General features: G+C 23.0%; 1 protein-coding gene across 2 annotated transcripts in view; it reads left to right on the plus strand.

Annotated features, from left to right (window-relative positions):
• The window catches only part of yata (N-terminal kinase-like protein yata), a 74838-nt gene that overhangs the window by 23086 nt on the left and 32025 nt on the right, over positions 1 to 19727 (plus strand). For both annotated transcript variants that reach the window (XR_012756521.1, XM_075367074.1), the window contains exons 6-9: positions 4376 to 4690; positions 12408 to 12531; positions 12679 to 12776; positions 19179 to 19271. Coding sequence is in view for 1 of the 2 variants with exons in the window: in XM_075367074.1 (XP_075223189.1) it covers positions 4376 to 4690; positions 12408 to 12531; positions 12679 to 12776; positions 19179 to 19271 (630 nt within the window). In the remaining variant the exon portion in view is untranslated. The remainder of the gene's footprint in view (positions 1 to 4375; positions 4691 to 12407; positions 12532 to 12678; positions 12777 to 19178; positions 19272 to 19727) is intronic.

A 19727-nucleotide genomic window follows, 5' to 3' on the forward strand; every position in this document is an offset into this window, starting at 1 on the left:
GAGCAGATGTAGTATTGTGATGGAAAAGGACTTTTTGTGAGCCAATCATGGACATTTTTCTTGCAGCTTGATTTTCAGATAATCCAATAACAATGCATACTATTTGCCTGTAATCATTGAATCTTTTTCTAAATAGTCAATGAGGATTATCCCTTGCAAATCCCAAGAGACAGTCACCATAATCTTCCCAGCCAAAGGAACAACCTTTGCCTTCTTTGGTGCAGACTCCATCTGGCAACCCATTGTTGTGATGTATTCATATTTCATCTACAGTGATGAAACAATGCTTAAAATCCTGTAGATTTCACTATAACAGCTGCAAATCACTCATGAAATAACTCAGCATGATTTCATTTTTGGTCAACTGTGAGCAGTTTTCACAACCGACATCTTTTTCACATTCACTTGATGCAAAATATTATGCACCGATCAGTTGAGATGACCACACCACTAGCAATTTCATAACCCTTCACTCTCCTATCAACCAATACCATATTGATCAACACATAAAACTCTCTTTCATCCATATCTTAGAAATCACATGTTTTTATTTAAACATATGCCAAACAGAAATTAACTGATCAAGTTGAAACTTAGTGTTTGTTATTCCAAAAGATTCTACTAACTGAAAATTCTCTCGATACGCACCAGTGGTACCAATTTTCACACTTCGCACAGACTTCTCAAACCACCTGTGTATTTATATTATTTTGTTATGTAAATTTTTGACAGTTTGTTTATAAAATGTCATTCCTAAACAAAAAAAATTGTTGTTGCTACTTATTCCTTACTAATGAGAGAGACAAACAAAGGTTTTATCTCATTATAAGACATAATTTTTTTTTTGTAAAACATAACAGTTGTAATACTTGGTGTTTTCATTTATTATAATAAAATCTTCCTTTCTGCTCACTTGCTGGAAACTAATCTTGTTCATGTAATTTTCTTCATATTGGAGTAGCTTTTAGAAATTGAATCTCTGACTAGTCTCACCGGTATAGTGTCCTACTAACTCTCAGTAAATATGTAATGTATCCACTAGCTTCTAAAAGGTTCCAGCATTGAATTAAAATGTAGTAAGAACAGCTACTATGGCATCCAAGAAAGAAAGGATGAAATATGTAGAGAGAAAGTAGGAAAGATTAACCCACCAAGAGATTCCCTTATTGATCCGAGTAATTTATTGTCCTGTCCAATAAATAATAAGCTGCAGATAAATAGACTGTAACAAATCAGCTAGTGAAATCAATTTACAATCTGGGTTGCATTGAATGGATTAAGAAGAAAAATGGATGTTTATAAATTTATACTTAATAATTTGCTGTATTTACATTTATTGATTTATCTATTTTACTTAGTTTATTATTTAAGTATACTAATTGTTATGTTAGAAAGAATTATAATGCAGTATTATTTATAATCATACTAGATTCACTACATGTAATTTTAACATGGTTCCCACAGGCAGAAAAAGTCAGGAAATGTAAACTTAGTCAAGAAAAGTCAGGAATTTTTAGAAAAATATCAGGAAAAGTCTAAAAAAATTCAGAAAATTGCATTTTTGTTACTGAATTAAGTTTAATGATGTTAGTAATTAATAAAGTATTTTTTAAGTAATGCCAAAATATATTTGATATACTTTCCCAGTGTCGGGAAGTGGTAACCCCATCGCCCAGCATATTGCAATTACAGTCATCAAGCAGCCATTAACGTGTCCTGTTCTTACTTACATTCCCTAATTATTTTTTTTTACTAAAGGAGTAATATTCCAAATTGCAGTTAATATTTTCACTGGTGAAATTTTAACAAAAAGTTATCATTGAAAAATTTAAATGTTAATTGTTTTCTTGGAATTTCTCTCAAACCACCTTGAATTTTTTTGTATTTTAGGTAATTAATTGCTTTTAAATGGCATCTAAAAAAACCTTTTATTGAACTGTGGTTAGTTATAAACTTACACCCAGAATTTAGTTGGTTGAGAAGTGGTAGAGATGTGTATCATGCTTTTTATGATGTGTGTAAAATATATTTTGGACTGGGCAATATGGGTCATAAGGCAGTGATTTCTTACAGTAAAGGAATGCAACATAATGAAATAATTAAGATAAGTAATTCTCTGAAAACCTTTTTATCTCCCAGTGGTACTTCAACTCGGCAGAGTAAAACGTTGATCAACAGTTGTATGAACAGTGGTTATAGCACATCAGTGTGTTCTTTGCCTGGATCTTCTGTTCAGAGTAATAGCATTTCAACAGCAAATGATACATTTGAATCCTAAACTTCATTTGCACAAAATGACAACACAATTACTTCTTTTTTCAAAGGTGGCAATTATGTGGGTTTTCAATTTTGTACAAATAAATCATTCTTAAGTTCTTGTGAAGATATTGGTGCAACTTTTAAAATTATGTTTCCCGATAGTTGTATAGCACCAAAATTCCAGCTTAGAGCTATTAAATGCTCTTATGTTATCAATCACGGCCTTGCACCATACTTTGATGGCATTCTGTAAAATCGATGCATTCATGTTTAATTATGTGGTATGCTTTGTTTTTGATAAAGCATTAAATAAAATTGTACAGAGGGATCAAGTGGACTTACTTGTGCAATTTTTTTGGTAGAGAAACATATAAAGTACGAACAAGGTATTATACAAAGTATATTTTTGGAAAGTCCTCTGCTCAACACCTCAGTGGTTTCATAGAAGATATCTTTCCTCTAGATAACAACAAAATATTACAAATATCTATGGGTGGACCAAATGTGAATTTAAATTTTTTTAAAATGTTATGTTCAGTGATCAGCTGAAAGAGAGATGTCCTGAAGGAAAGCGTTTGGTGAATATTGGCATTTGCGGTTTACCTGACAATGGAACCATGAAAACTGGCATTGAATCTGTCAAACAGAATATTCATACCTCTTTAAGAGATCTTTACTTCTTGTTTAATACCCATTGAATGCTCAGCGCAGTGTGCTGAATTTATCTCAGTCACAGGAAATAATAAATTTCCTTTAAAATACTGAATGACTAGATGGTTAGATAATGCGAAATGCTTAGAATGAGCCTTGCCAATTTTGGAAACTTAAAGAAAGTTATTGACAAATTAAAGAAACTTCAATCTAATCTAAGCCATGCACCATTGTTGTTGAGCATTGTAAAAACAAATTCTTAAAAAAATAAAATATGTGTGTACTTTGGAGAGTAAATTGCAGTAGCATAACATTATGAGAGTCAGGAAACTTTGACTAAATTGGTCAGTAAAAGTCAGGAAAAATAAATCTTAAAATTTAGTGGGAACCCTGTTTAAATAAAATGTTTTTGCCTAAAATTACAAACAAAAGATTTTTGCCTTAAATAAAATATTAAAAACACATTCAAAGATACTATTATGACTTTTTTTACATATAATAATATAGTCTATTTTCCTAGAATTATAATAGTGGCTGTAATACATGTTAGTATAATATTTATCATTTTATGTTTTAAATCTCTAAATTTGCCCTAATGTAAAGTTATTTATATCCTGTAGGTTGTATGATGTAGTGCTTGTACCAATATATATTTATATGGTGTATATTTTTAAACAGTAAAATAGAAATAAAAAAAAAGAAAATAAAGTAAATAAGTAAAAAAAAATACTCATTTTTATATGTCGGTTAATATTAATTTTGAATAAAAATATCTTTAAAATTGTTATTATAAAGCAATTTTTATTAACAAATATTAAATGAAATCCATTTAATTTATTTTATTGGTAACTTTTTATTACACATTTAAATTGTAATAATTGTGTCATTATATATATATATATATATATATATATTAAAAAATTTGAAGTTTTTCCAAAAAACTAACAGTTTATTTTTAATTCAATTAATTTTTCCATTAAACTAACAGGATAGAAATGAAAATCATAACTTATAAAACTTGCTATTTACATATGAATCCTATAGACATCCTGGTTAGTTTTAGATATAAAAAAACTATGATGACCATGAACTTTCTGGATGTTATGGGAATATTTTCATGATTTAGTAATTTTTAAATTCTGAATAATATTGTTGATTACAAAGATTTGCATTAAGAACCAGTAAGTTTTAATGTTAAAATCAGTCCTGTAGTTTCATTTGTTTTAAGAGTAAGTGGCAAGAGTGAACATTTTTGCTTTAAGAGATTTGTTTTAGTTACATTTTTTTAATATAACATTATTTTTAAGAGACTTTGGTTGGGATCACATGTAAGTAAAAGGTTTTGTAACATACATATTGAAGGGTTTCTTATCTGACTTAAAACTGTTGTTGGAAAGTCGTTGTATACTTTTATGTTTATTAAATGTAATAAAGTTATTAAGTTGTCATTTTATTTTGTTATTAGATTCCTAAGTCATTAAGTGGGGCTTATTGTGAAATGGTTGGAGCAAATCCAAATAGCAGACCTAATCCAGCTGATTTAATCACCCGGTGTAGAAAAAATGGTGGTTATTTTAAAAATGAATTAGTAGATGCTTTACTGTTTCTTGAGGAAAGCCAAATCAAAGACAAACATGAGAAATCAAGATTCCTGAACAGTTTAACCGCACAGTTGGACCATTTCCCACAACATATCTGTAAGCATAAAGTTTTACCACAGTTGATAACTGCATTTGAGTATGGTGATGCTGGAGCTGCTGTTCTTGCTCCAATGTTTAAGGTAAATATTTGAAGTATGCTTAGGTATTTTTATATCTTATGTAATAAGATTAAAAGTCTTGTTATGTTTTAATTTATTTTAATTCAGTTAAAATATTTATTTTAGTTTTAATTAAATTAACTGATTATTTATAAATTATATAAGGAATTATTATTCATGTCAATAACATAAACAACATCAAAAGTCAGATACAGATTAGGTAAAAAAAAAATAACCATAATACCATTTAGATACAAAAAGTAATTTTTATGAAAATTGTTTACATACATACATATGAACATCATTCTTATCATTGTTCAACATTTTTTTTACCTTCTTTATCCCTTCAAGGTTGAATTTTGAAAAACATTAGAAATTGGTTTTTAGTATTTACATGAAGATTACATATACCAAAAATCAAGTTGCTATCTTCATTTGTTTCTGAGATATACAAAAAATCGCCGGATTTCAAAAAAGAATTCAAAAATCCATTTTATCTCTTTTAACTCAAAAAATTTTTTTTTTTTTTTAATATTCACTTGAATATTGTACACACCAAAAATCAAGTTGATATCTTTATTTGTTATGGAGAAATTAAAAAAAATAGTTAACTTCATTGTTACTCCATTTTAACCCTTTAAACTCAGAATGTTAAAAAATCCTCTTAGTGTGTACTTAGACTGTAAGAACATATAAGCAAATTTCATTAATTTATCTTCAGTAATTTTTTCTAGTATATATATATATATATATAAATATATATATATATATATAAAATAACATGTTGTGAAAAAAACAAAACTTTAACAACATAACTCAATGCCAACTGGAATGACAATCTATGTAATGATAATATATGTAATAATGAAATTAACTATTTTTTTAATTTCTCTGTAACAAATGAAGATATCAACTTGAGATATTCAGTAGATTTGAGCTTGCAAATACTCTTCAGATAAATATCTGAAAACCATTTTTGGTTTGTTTTTTTTTAAATTTCAATTTATTAAAGAGTGTGACAGTGTATGGCGCAGCGGCTCAACCAGCACAGCCACTGCCACTGCCACTGTTATTGTTTGTGTAAGTCAAGACTTGTTGCATCTGCCTCTGGTTAGTTGACTAAAAAAACAAAAAAAAAAACTGACCGCATTGGGAAATGCACGTAACCATATAGTGTGGGTGAAGTCATGACGGGGATGCTAGTGTGTGTCTATATATATATATATATATATATATGTACGAGGTCTGTAAATAAAGTAATGAGACTAGTTTTTCTTGGCAGCCAAAGTGGCAACACTGCAAAGTTACTGGTAAACATATGGTTATATGAACAGCTGATTTATATTAGGTATTAGTATTTTTAGTCTATTGTTGCCACTTGAGACATAAACAAACTTTTCATAAAACAAGTTTTTATTGTGCATTACAGAAATTAATGATAATAATTATGAGCAACATTGTGCAATCAAGTTTTGTGTTAAACTTGGTGAGAATGCTATTGAAACTTTTTCAAAATTGAAAAGGGCATATGGAGATGATGCTCTGTCACTAGTCCAAGTTTTTAGGTAGTTTAAAGCATTTTCAGATGGCTGGGAATCAGTTGCGAACAATCCATGCTCTGAAAGATTGTTAATGTAACGTATATATAATATAAATAATTGTAACATCAAAACTGCCAAATGCAGTCAATAAATGGTAAGAACACTTACCCAACTGGAGTGCTTTCGAAGTTAAATTACCTCATTAGTTAAATTACTTCAGCAGTTAAAATTACAAGATTACACATAAAAAATCAGCACATCACGCTTTGTCATTAGAATAAGTCCTCCCTTATGTACCATGGTGTTATGAGTTGATAATACTTCTTAAACTATTGGTTATGATAACAGTACTATCAATATAAATAAAGAACTATCGTTTTCAGTTTGTTTATTCATTAATTTATGATTACTTAATATACAAATATAATTTTTTTTTTAGTACATCTGTTTCTCTATTATTATTATTATTATTATTATTATTATTATTATTATTATTATTATTATTATTATTATTATTATTATTATTATTATTATTATTATTATTATTATTATTATTATTATTATTATTATTATTATTATTATTATTATTATTATTATTATTATTATTATTATTATTATTATTATTATTATTATTATTATTATTATTATTATTATTATTATTATTATTATTATTATTATTATTATTATTATTATTATTATTATTATTATTATTATTATTATTATTATTATTATTATTATTATTATTATTATTATTATTATTATTATTATTATTATTATTATTATTATTATTATTATTATTATTATTATTATTATTATTATTATTATTATTATTATTATTATTATTATTATTATTATTATTATTATTATTATTATTATTATTATTATTATTATTATTATTATTATTATTATTATTATTATTATTATTATTATTATTATTATTATTATTATTATTATTATTATTATTATTATTATTATTATTATTATTATTATTATTATTATTATTATTATTATTATTATTATTATTATTATTATTATTATTATTATTATTATTATTATTATTATTATTATTATTATTATTATTATTATTATTATTATTATTATTATTATTATTATTATTATTATTATTATTATTATTATTATTATTATTATTATTATTATTATTATTATTATTATTATTATTATTATTATTATTATTATTATTATTATTATTATTATTATTATTATTATTATTATTATTATTATTATTATTATTATTATTATTATTATTATTATTATTATTATTATTATTATTATTATTATTATTATTATTATTATTATTATTATTATTATTATTATTATTATTATTATTATTATTATTATTATTATTATTATTATTATTATTATTATTATTATTATTATTATTATTATTATTATTATTATTATTATTATTATTATTATTATTATTATTATTATTATTATTATTATTATTATTATTATTATTATTATTATTATTATTATTATTATTATTATTATTATTATTATTATTATTATTATTATTGTTATTATTGTTATTATTGTTATTATTGTTATTATTATTATTATTATTATTATTATTATTATTATTATTATTGTTATTATTGTTATTATTATTGTTATTATTATTATTATTATTATTATTATTATTATTATTATTATTATTATTATTATTATTATTATTATTATTATTATTATTATTATTATTATTATTATTATTATTATTATTATTATTATTATTATTATTATTATTATTATTATTATTATTATTATTATTATTATTATTATTATTATTATTATTATTATTATTATTATTATTATTATTATTATTATTATTATTATTATTATTATTATTATTATTATTATTATTATTATTATTATTATTATTATTATTATTATTATTATTATTATTATTATTATTATTATTATTATTATTATTATTATTATTATTATTATTATTATTATTATTATTATTATTATTATTATTATTATTATTATTATTATTATTATTATTATTATTATTATTATTATTATTATTATTATTATTATTATTATTATTATTATTATTATTATTATTATTATTATTATTATTATTATTATTATTATTATTATTATTATTATTATTATTATTATTATTATTATTATTATTATTATTATTATTATTATTATTATTATTATTATTATTATTATTATTATTATTATTATTATTATTATTATTATTATTATTATTATTATTATTATTATTATTATTATTATTATTATTATTATTATTATTATTATTATTATTATTATTATTATTATTATTATTATTATTATTATTATTATTATTATTATTATTATTATTATTATTATTATTATTATTATTATTATTATTATTATTATTATTATTATTATTATTATTATTATTATTATTATTATTATTATTATTATTATTATTATTATTATTATTATTATTATTATTATTATTATTATTATTATTATTATTATTATTATTATTATTATTATTATTATTATTATTATTATTATTATTATTATTATTATTATTATTATTATTATTATTATTATTATTATTATTATTATTATTATTATTATTATTATTATTATTATTATTATTATTATTATTATTATTATTATTATTATTATTATTATTATTATTATTATTATTATTATTATTATTATTATTATTATTATTATTATTATTATTATTATTATTATTATTATTATTATTATTATTATTATTATTATTATTATTATTATTATTATTATTATTATTATTATTATTATTATTATTATTATTATTATTATTATTATTATTATTATTATTATTATTATTATTATTATTATTATTATTATTATTATTATTATTATTATTATTATTATTATTATTATTATTATTATTATTATTATTATTATTATTATTATTATTATTATTATTATTATTATTATTATTATTATTATTATTATTATTATTATTATTATTATTATTATTATTATTATTATTATTATTATTATTATTATTATTATTATTATTATTATTATTATTATTATTATTATTATTATTATTATTATTATTATTATTATTATTATTATTATTATTATTATTATTATTATTATTATTATTATTATTATTATTATTATTATTATTATTATTATTATTATTATTATTATTATTATTATTATTATTATTATTATTATTATTATTATTATTATTATTATTATTATTATTATTATTATTATTATTATTATTATTATTATTATTATTATTATTATTATTATTATTATTATTATTATTATTATTATTATTATTATTATTATTATTATTATTATTATTATTATTATTATTATTATTATTATTATTATTATTATTATTATTATTATTATTATTATTATTATTATTATTATTATTATTATTATTATTATTATTATTATTATTATTATTATTATTATTATTATTATTATTATTATTATTATTATTATTATTATTATTATTATTATTATTATTATTATTATTATTATTATTATTATTATTATTATTATTATTATTATTATTATTATTATTATTATTATTATTATTATTATTATTATTATTATTATTATTATTATTATTATTATTATTATTATTATTATTATTATTATTATTATTATTATTATTATTATTATTATTATTATTATTATTATTATTATTATTATTATTATTATTATTATTATTATTATTATTATTATTATTATTATTATTATTATTATTATTATTATTATTATTATTATTATTATTATTATTATTATTATTATTATTATTATTATTATTATTATTATTATTATTATTATTATTATTATTATTATTATTATTATTATTATTATTATTATTATTATTATTATTATTATTATTATTATTATTATTATTATTATTATTATTATTATTATTATTATTATTATTATTATTATTATTATTATTATTATTATTATTATTATTATTATTATTATTATTATTATTATTATTATTATTATTATTATTATTATTATTATTATTATTATTATTATTATTATTATTATTATTATTATTATTATTATTATTATTATTATTATTATTATTATTATTATTATTATTATTATTATTATTATTATTATTATTATTATTATTATTATTATTATTATTATTATTATTATTATTATTATTATTATTATTATTATTATTATTATTATTATTATTATTATTATTATTATTATTATTATTATTATTATTATTATTATTATTATTATTATTATTATTATTATTATTATTATTATTATTATTATTATTATTATTATTATTATTATTATTATTATTATTATTATTATTATTATTATTATTATTATTATTATTATTATTATTATTATTATTATTATTATTATTATTATTATTATTATTATTATTATTATTATTATTATTATTATTATTATTATTATTATTATTATTATTATTATTATTATTATTATTATTATTATTATTATTATTATTATTATTATTATTATTATTATTATTATTATTATTATTATTATTATTATTATTATTATTATTATTATTATTATTATTATTATTATTATTATTATTATTATTATTATTATTATTATTATTATTATTATTATTATTATTATTATTATTATTATTATTATTATTATTATTATTATTATTATTATTATTATTATTATTATTATTATTATTATTATGTACATCTGTATTATTATATAGATATTATAAATTATTTTATTATATACATCAGTAATTACATGTTTACATTTTATGAGGTGATCAGTAACATTCTAAAACTTATTATTACCTCTTTTATACCATAAAATTCAAGTTGATTATACCTTTGTTATTTTGAAAAATAAACTTTTAATAGGTTTACCTGATTTATAAGAAGTATAAAATTTCTTTTTCCACAGATTAGAGTCATTTCATATCATAATTTATGTAGTAGCTTTTTGTGTTTGAAACAAAATGTTAGTAAGAAAATTATAAATTCAACAGAATAAAAAAATTAATTATTAGTACTAGACTTGTCTTCTGTGTATGCAGTGTACAGTGTTATCACTTTCCACATGGTAATTACTTTTTTGCACCATATGATCAACACACTCCAAGTACCATATTTTATATTTATATTATATTTCATTTTTTTTTTTTTAATAGAACAAATATTAATTTTAAATAACCACAAGAAATATGGGAATCACAAGGCTGAAATGAGCACTTTAAAAAAAGAGTGTTAAAAATTTTTAGGGTGAGATATCCACAGACTACTTTAACAAAGCATTGAAAAAACCTCTGTTTAGTTACAGCTTGATATAAACTAACCCAAGTCAGGTGCCTGAGTTTGAATATTGGGAAATGTAATCACATGTCCTAGTTCAGAATGACATGCTTATAAGTATCATTAGTCTCTCAACATGTTAACAAAATAGTTGATCCAATGTTATAATAATATACATGCATATAATAATATTCTTGCATTCGTCTAATAATAATTATACCTGTATGCATGTAAAAACCTGTTGTAATTAACTTTTTATTACAATTTTTCCTTACCATTCAGTACTTTCATTTCTTGTTTTCTGTTTCCTTTTCTTTGTTTTTACATTTCATGAGAAAATTGCCATTTTATTGATGAATTTCCATTTTCCTAACCATTTAATCTGATAACATTGTTTTCTTATCTTGATTTTCATTTTATAAAGTGCATGTCCTGGTCTTTGTAGTGTTTTCATGAAATTTCAATTTTTTGTAAAAGGTAATCAAGTTTACCTTGTTATATAATTGGTCTTCAAATATTTAAAATAGGTGGTTTTATATAAAATATAAGTTTTGCAGTTTGCTGAGCCACACATTAATTTCTGTTTCTTTTTTAAAATAATTGAATTAATTTTCCCTAGCATTTTCTCTTGTAACTCATGTATGAGTTAACATATCATATTTATCATTGCTTTCTTATAATGTAGATTAAGACATATGTTTATTAGTATGTATTTTATTTTTTTAAAAAGTTGTATTAGTATCAATCAACATGAATATCAGAAATTAATTTTACAAGAGATGTTATTTGAATTTGTTATTATAATTGAAACAGATTGTGTGATGTGATTACAACTTAAAATATTTTTTGCAGACTTTATTTATTTATGAAACCTATTTTTATTTTTTGCTTCAGCTTGGAAGATTGCTGGATGAGGCTGATTACCAAAAGAAAATTGTTCCTTGCGTTGTAAAACTATTTTCATCTAATGATAGAGCTACAAGAAGTAGACTATTACAACAACTGGAACATTTTATTGGTATGTTAACAACTTTGTTTTTTTATTAAGATTCATTTGTTTATCTTTTATATTTGCTTGTGAAAACTCATATCTATAATTTAGCTAACAGAGGTAAAAGTTTGCATAGTCATATTGTTTGAAACTGTATTTTTTTTTGGTTTTTAGATCATTTACAATCGAGTACTGTTAATGATCAAATATTTCCTCAGATCGCCAATGGTTTTCTTGATACTAATCCTACTATTAGAGAGCAGACTGTTAAGGTAATTATGTGTAATATTTAAATATTTTATTCATTTTTTGAATGTTTTAATTTTATATTTAATTCTTGAATAAGTAAAACATTTACTAATCACTGCAATAATAATAATAATACCAAACATGATCTTAATCAACTTTGAAGAAAGCGTTTTATAATCTAGATCAATTTCAGCCCCATTTGCCAGTCTTTAATGCAAATAAAATCATTATCAATTTCTTTTTAATTTTCAGTAAATTCCATCCATTATGATACCATATTTAATTAAACTCTTTTTTTATTTAATAATAAGTGTTGAATTGATTTAAGTCTTAAATGTCCAGTACTAGCAGTGATATTTTATTTAATTTGTTGTTAAATATTATAATGTATGTCAATTAGACATTAATGAAAGTTTTTTTTTTAATCATTGAGTTTTAATTTTTAATAATTAACATTATTAAGATTTTTAGTAGTGGAATTTTACAGAAACATATGCATCTCTTAGAGCAGGTTTTATTACAGAAAAAAAATAATTTTGTAAAGATACAGTCACCATTATTGTTCAAAAGTTTTTTCTTTTGTTCAGCTGTTTTAGAACATTGTTACATTGTAAAAACTACGAAATTATACTGTTAAAACTATCAAAAAAAGAAATTTTTCCACTTCCACATAGCTTACTACATATCACAAAGAAACTACTGAAAGAAAAATGTTACTCTACGCACAGCTTTCAGATGTAACTAAATACAGTATAAAAATTCATAAATTAAACTGAATATAAGTTGAGTAATATAAGACAATATCTTTAATACAATGGAGTGTATTAGTTTATTGCTTTACTCTCTCATTTTGATGTGACTGTGTTGTGTTAGACCTGATGCGTGATCACTTGAGCTATAGAATTTCTATCTCATTATTTACGTGACTCTCACTAATATTGTATTTGTTATACACTTAGTTTCTGTGGTAAACAGATGAATTACTTGTAGGGCTGAATATCACCTTGATTTCATTGGAGTTATGATGATGATGTCCAATAGCATATTTGACTGTGATAAAGTCATGGGAATTGCAGGAGTTACTTGTTTATATTAGAATACCTCTAACCATTACATTTATGGCACCTAACATTTGTATATAGGTTATGAAAACAACAACTATAGGTTATAAAACCCACTTGCTCTAAGTGTGTTCAACCAGTAAAGCTTTAGTAAATCTTGATCTCATATAAAAAACTGATTTTACAAAAATAAATAAAGTAAACCTAATCAGATATAGTTTATTAACATAATACCAATAGATAGCACCCTAGGTAGTACCAATAGATAGATACCAATAGTATGGTGCTATCTGCAGCTTTTACACTGTTTATAGGCCTTAACAGTCTATAAATATTAATATTACCTGTGCTCCTTAAGCAGCATATTTAAAAATTAATAAATGGTGCTTTATTCCTTGTGAATGAATAGAAAATTAATAAACAAATGAATGAGGCATTCAAAAAAAATTAGAATAGTATTGAATTTATAATAAATCAGGAACACTATTTTCATAAAGTACTTTTTTTTTTTTTGTCTTCAGTCATTTGACTGGTTTGATGCAGCTCTCCAAGATTCCCTATCTAGTGCTAGTCGTTTCATTTCAGTATACCCTCTACATCCTACATCCCCAACAATTTGTTTTACATACTCCAAACGTGGCCTGCCTACACAATTTTTCCCTTCTACCTGTCCTTCCAATATTAAAGCGACTATTCCAGGATGCCTTAGTATGTGGCCTATAAGTCTGTCTCTTCTTTTAACTATATTTTTCCAAATGCTTCTTTCTTCATCTATTTCCCGCAATACCTCTTCATTTGTCACTTTATCCAACCATCTGATTTTTAACTCCTATAGCACCACATTTCAAAAGCTTCTAATCTTTTCTTCTCAGATACTCCGATTGTCCAAGTTTCACTTCCATATAAAGCGACACTCCAAACATACACTTTCAAAAATCTTTTCCTGACATTTAAATTCATTTTTGATGTAAACAAATTATATTTCTTACTGAAGGCTCGTTTAGCTTGTGCTATTCGGCATTTTATATCGCTCCTGCTTCGTCCATCTTTAGTAATTTTACTTCCCAAATAACAAAATTCTTCTACCTCCATAATCTTTTCTCCTCCTATTTTCACATTCAGCGGTCCATCTTTGTTATTTCTACTACATTTCATTACTTTTGTTTTGTTCTTGTTTATTTTCATGCGATAGTTCTTGCGTAGGACTTCATCTATGCCGTTCACTGTTTCTTCTAAATCCTTTTTACTCTCGGCTAGAATTACTATATCATCAGCAAATCGTAGCATCTTTATCTTTTCACCTTGTACTGTTACTCCGAATCTAAATTGTTCTTTAACATCATTAACTGCTAGTTCCATGTAAAGATTAAAAAGTAACGGAGATAGGGAACATCCTTGTCGGACTCCCTTTCTTATTAGGGCTTCTTTCTTATGTTCTTCAATTGTTATTGTTGCTGTTTGGTTCCTGTACATGTTAGCAATTGTTCTTCTATCTCTGTATTTGAACCCTAATTTTTTTAAAATGCTGAACATTTTATTCCAGTCTACGTTATCGAAAGCCTTTTCTAGGTCTATAAACGCCAAGTATGTTGGTTTGTTTTTCTTTAATCTTCCTTCTACTATTAATCTGAGGCCTAAAATTGCTTCCCTTGTCCCTATACTTTTCCTGAAACCAAATTGGTCTTCTCCTAACACTTCTTCCACTCTCCTCTCAATTCTTCTGTATAAAATTCTAGTTAAGATTTTTGATGCATGACTAGTTAAACTAATTGTTCTGTATTCTTCACATTTATCTGCCCCTGCTTTCTTTGGTATCATAACTATAACACTTTTTTTGAAGTCTGATGGAAATTCCCCATTTTCATAAATATTACACACCAGTTTGTATAATCTATCAATCGCTTCCTCACCTGCACTGCGCAGTAATTCTACAGGTATTCCGTCTATTCTAGGAGCCTTTCTGCCATTTAAATCTTTTAATGCTCTCTTAAATTCAGATCTCAGTATTGTTTCTCCCATTTCATCCTTCTCAACTTCCTCTTCTTCCTCTATAACACCATTTTCTAATTCATTTCCTCCGTATAACTCTTCAATATATTCCACCCATCTATCGACTTTACCTTTCGTATTATATATTGGTGTACCATCTTTGTTTAACACATTATTAGATTTTAATTTATGTACCCCAAAATTTTCCTTAACTTTCCTGTATGCTCCGTCTATTTTACCAATGTTCATTTCTCTTTCCACTTCTGAACACTTTTCTTTAATCCACTCTTCTTTCACCAGTTTGCACTTCCTGTTTATAGCATTTTTTAATTGCCGATAGTTCCTTTTACTTTCTTCGTCACTAGCATTCTTATATTTTCTACGTTCATCCATCAGCTGCAATATATCGTCTGAAACCCAAGGTTTTCTACCAGTTCTCTTTATTCCGCCTAAGTTTGCTTCTGCTGATTTAAGAATTTCCTTTTTAACATTCTCCCATTCTTCTTCTACATTTTCTACCTTTTCTTTTTTACTCAGACCTCTTGCGATGTCCTCCTCAAAAATCTTCTTTACCTCCTCTTCCTCAAGCTCTCTAAATTCCACCGATTCATCTGACACCTTTTCTTCAGGTTTTTAAACCCCAATCTACATTTCATTATCACCAAATTATGGTCGCTATCAATGTCTGCTCCAGGGTAAGTTTTGCAGTCAACGAGTTGATTTCTAAATCTTTGCTTAACCGTGATATAATCTATCTGATACCTTGCAGTATCGCCTGGCTTTTTCCAAGTGTATATTCTTCTATTATGATTTTTAAATTGGGTGTTGGCAGTTACTAAATTATACTTCGTGCAAAATTCTATAAGTCGGTCCCCTCTTTCATTCCTTTTGCCCAGCCCGTATTCACCCACTATATTTCCTTCCTTGCCTTTTCCAATGCTTGCATTCCAATCTCCAACTATTATTAAATTTTCATCTCCTTTTACATGTTTAATTGCTTCATCAATCTCTTCGTATACACACTCTACCTCATCATCATCATGGGCGCTTGTAGGCATATAGACGTTAACAATCGTTGTCGGTTTAGGTTTTGATTTTATCCTTATTACAATGATTCTATCGCTATGTGTTTTGAAATACTCCACTCTCCTCCCTATCTTCTTGTTCATCATGAAACCTACTCCTGCCTGCCCATTATTTGACTCTGAGTTAATTACTCTAAAATCACCTGACCAAAAGTCGCCTTCCTCTTCCCACCGAACCTCACTAATTCCTACTATATCCACATTTGTCCTACCCATTTCCCTTTTTAAATTTTCTAGCCTACCAACCTTTTTCAAGCTTCTAACATTCCACGCTCCGACTCGTAGAATGTTATTTTTTAATTTTCTGGTGACCCCTTCCTTAGTAGTCCCCACCCGGAGATCCGAACGGGGGACTATTTTACCTCCGGAATATTTTGCCAAGGAAGGCGCCTCCATTATTGCTATGTGAAAATGCAGAGAGCCACATTTTCTTGGAAAAAAAGCAGCTGTAGTTTTCCATTGCTTTCAGCTGCGCAGTACTCAGAGGACTGAGTGATGTTGATACGGCCGTTTAAGTCGTCCTGACTCACGCCCCTAACAACTACTGAAAGAGCTGCTGCCCTCTTTCAGGAATCATTCCTTAGTCTGGCTCTCAACAGATACCTCTCCAATATGGTTGCACCTTCGGTCCAGCTACTCTGTATCCCTGAGCACTCAAGCCCCCTCACCAACGGCAAGGTCTCATGATTCATAGAGGAGGCATAAAGTACAGTCAGTACATATATTAAAACTCAGTCACTTAATTTTAAAACCTGATAAATAAATTATTTATTTATAATTTTTTCCATTATTGTAAGCAATAGTCTATCAATATCTCACTAATTTAATAAAAATATTTTAAGAAATCTTCAGTGAGAAGGTTTTTTGTATTCTTTCGCCATTAGTCTTTTTCTTCAGTGAAAAAAATTGGATAACTAGTTCACATAAAAGATTGGGTATTAAAACAAAATTAATGAAACAATTACAACAAAAAAATCTCAAGGATAAGCTCAAAGTGTAGTTGAAAACATAACAATATTAAAAAATAAATTTTATTGTATTATTTAGGTCATTAATTAACTCTTTGGTGACACATACTATTCTTACTTTTTCATAGTAATATTATCATTTTGCAAACCTGCTGTGTTGCTGCACTATTAACAGACTTTAAGATTGTTGTTTCAGCAAGATACATGATTACTCATTATCCATCTGCCAGTGCCATTCTAATTTTAATGCTACTTTAGGGTTCTCCTTTTTTATTAAAATGATGTCATTTTGCCATAAATGTAACCTTATTTTTAAAAATCAGAATAAAAATTATTTATCATTACAATAAAAATAAATATTTTATATTGTTTGGAACAGAAATATTAATATTTGTTTACTCTTTAATTATTTTTTTGATAAAACTCTCTTTACAATGAATGGATTGTGAAAAGCATATATGTAATATATGCTTAAAAGCATAAATGTAATGAAAATAGAATTACTTCTGTGAATATCTTAGTAAGCCGTAAATTGCAAATCAGCTTTTTAAAATGTTTTTTTTATACAGGAAATTATCTTAAAGAATTTTATATATTTTATTATATATTAACTGTTTAGCAGAATTTGTAACAACCTAAATAAAGTCTACTTACCTGCAGCATAAAAAAGATGATAAAACATAATAAAACTTACTATTATATAAATAATAAAGTTAAAGTTGATAAAGTTACTTAATTAACTGCTATTAATAATATAAGGGCATAGGAAAAAATAACTGAAGTGCAAAATGTACTAATTTAAAAATGATTACCAGTTTGAAATGTACTTTATTTTTAGCCAAAGTTTTTTTAGGAATAGTATTCACCATGTAATTGTATTCATTATCAAGTACATACTTCTTTATGATCTTTGAAACAGATTAAAATGTTTGTAGTATTTTATATTGTGTGCTTTCCATATGAGTGCGGTGGTGTAATACAAGCATTGTTTCTTGACTGAAACATTGATTTGTTGATTTTCACTATTTGTTCCAGTCTTTATTATGTCTTTGATGCATTTAAAGCATCTGAGGTATGAAAAGCAGTAGTCTCTTTAGGGCTGAATATATCAAACTGCGTTTTAGTGGACTGACATACTTACTTAGATTAATTCTTAAGAGTGGTTTTTGGTGATTCAAAAACCATTCATGACTTGGTGACTCATTTCAGGTAATTTACTAACATTTAGGTTTGGTACCTTACATACAGATATTATATGTAAATGAATACTTAATGATAGCCAATTACTTAACTGCAGTATTTAATTTTTTTTCTTTTTGCAGTCAATAATCCATCTTTCACCAAAATTGAATTATAATAATTTAAATGTTGAAGTACTTAGACACTTTGCAAGACTACAAGCTAAAGATGACCAGGTATTTTGCTTTATTTGTTATTAACAACCCATTTAAGTTTTTTAAGTATTATTTTACATTCAGATATCTAAGGGTAAAGTCTATTAATTAAAAATTACAGTATTTATTCTGTAGTTTTAAAATTAAATCCATGCACAGTATTTATTCTGCACTTTAATGCTGATTCAATATACATTAATGTTGAACATCTATTTTCTGAAAACAGTTACTTGATGACATTACACACATAGTTAAGGTTTACATTAGTATTATAGTTTTAGAACAAGTTAATCCATCATGTTTCAATTCATAAAGTTGACACAAGAAAAAACACTAGTAACCACCAATTCTTATTTACAGGTCAGTATGTTTTTAAAACATTTTTTAATTCTGGTAACCTTTACACTAAGATATAAATAAAAAAAACATCTCCGTAAATATTTTGTCTAATCATTGTGCAGTATTAAAGAAAAAAAT

The sequence above is a fragment of the Lycorma delicatula genome, chromosome 5 (genome assembly GCF_047948215.1).
Source record: "Lycorma delicatula isolate Av1 chromosome 5, ASM4794821v1, whole genome shotgun sequence".
In the NCBI taxonomy this organism is placed as follows: domain Eukaryota; kingdom Metazoa; phylum Arthropoda; class Insecta; order Hemiptera; family Fulgoridae; genus Lycorma; species Lycorma delicatula.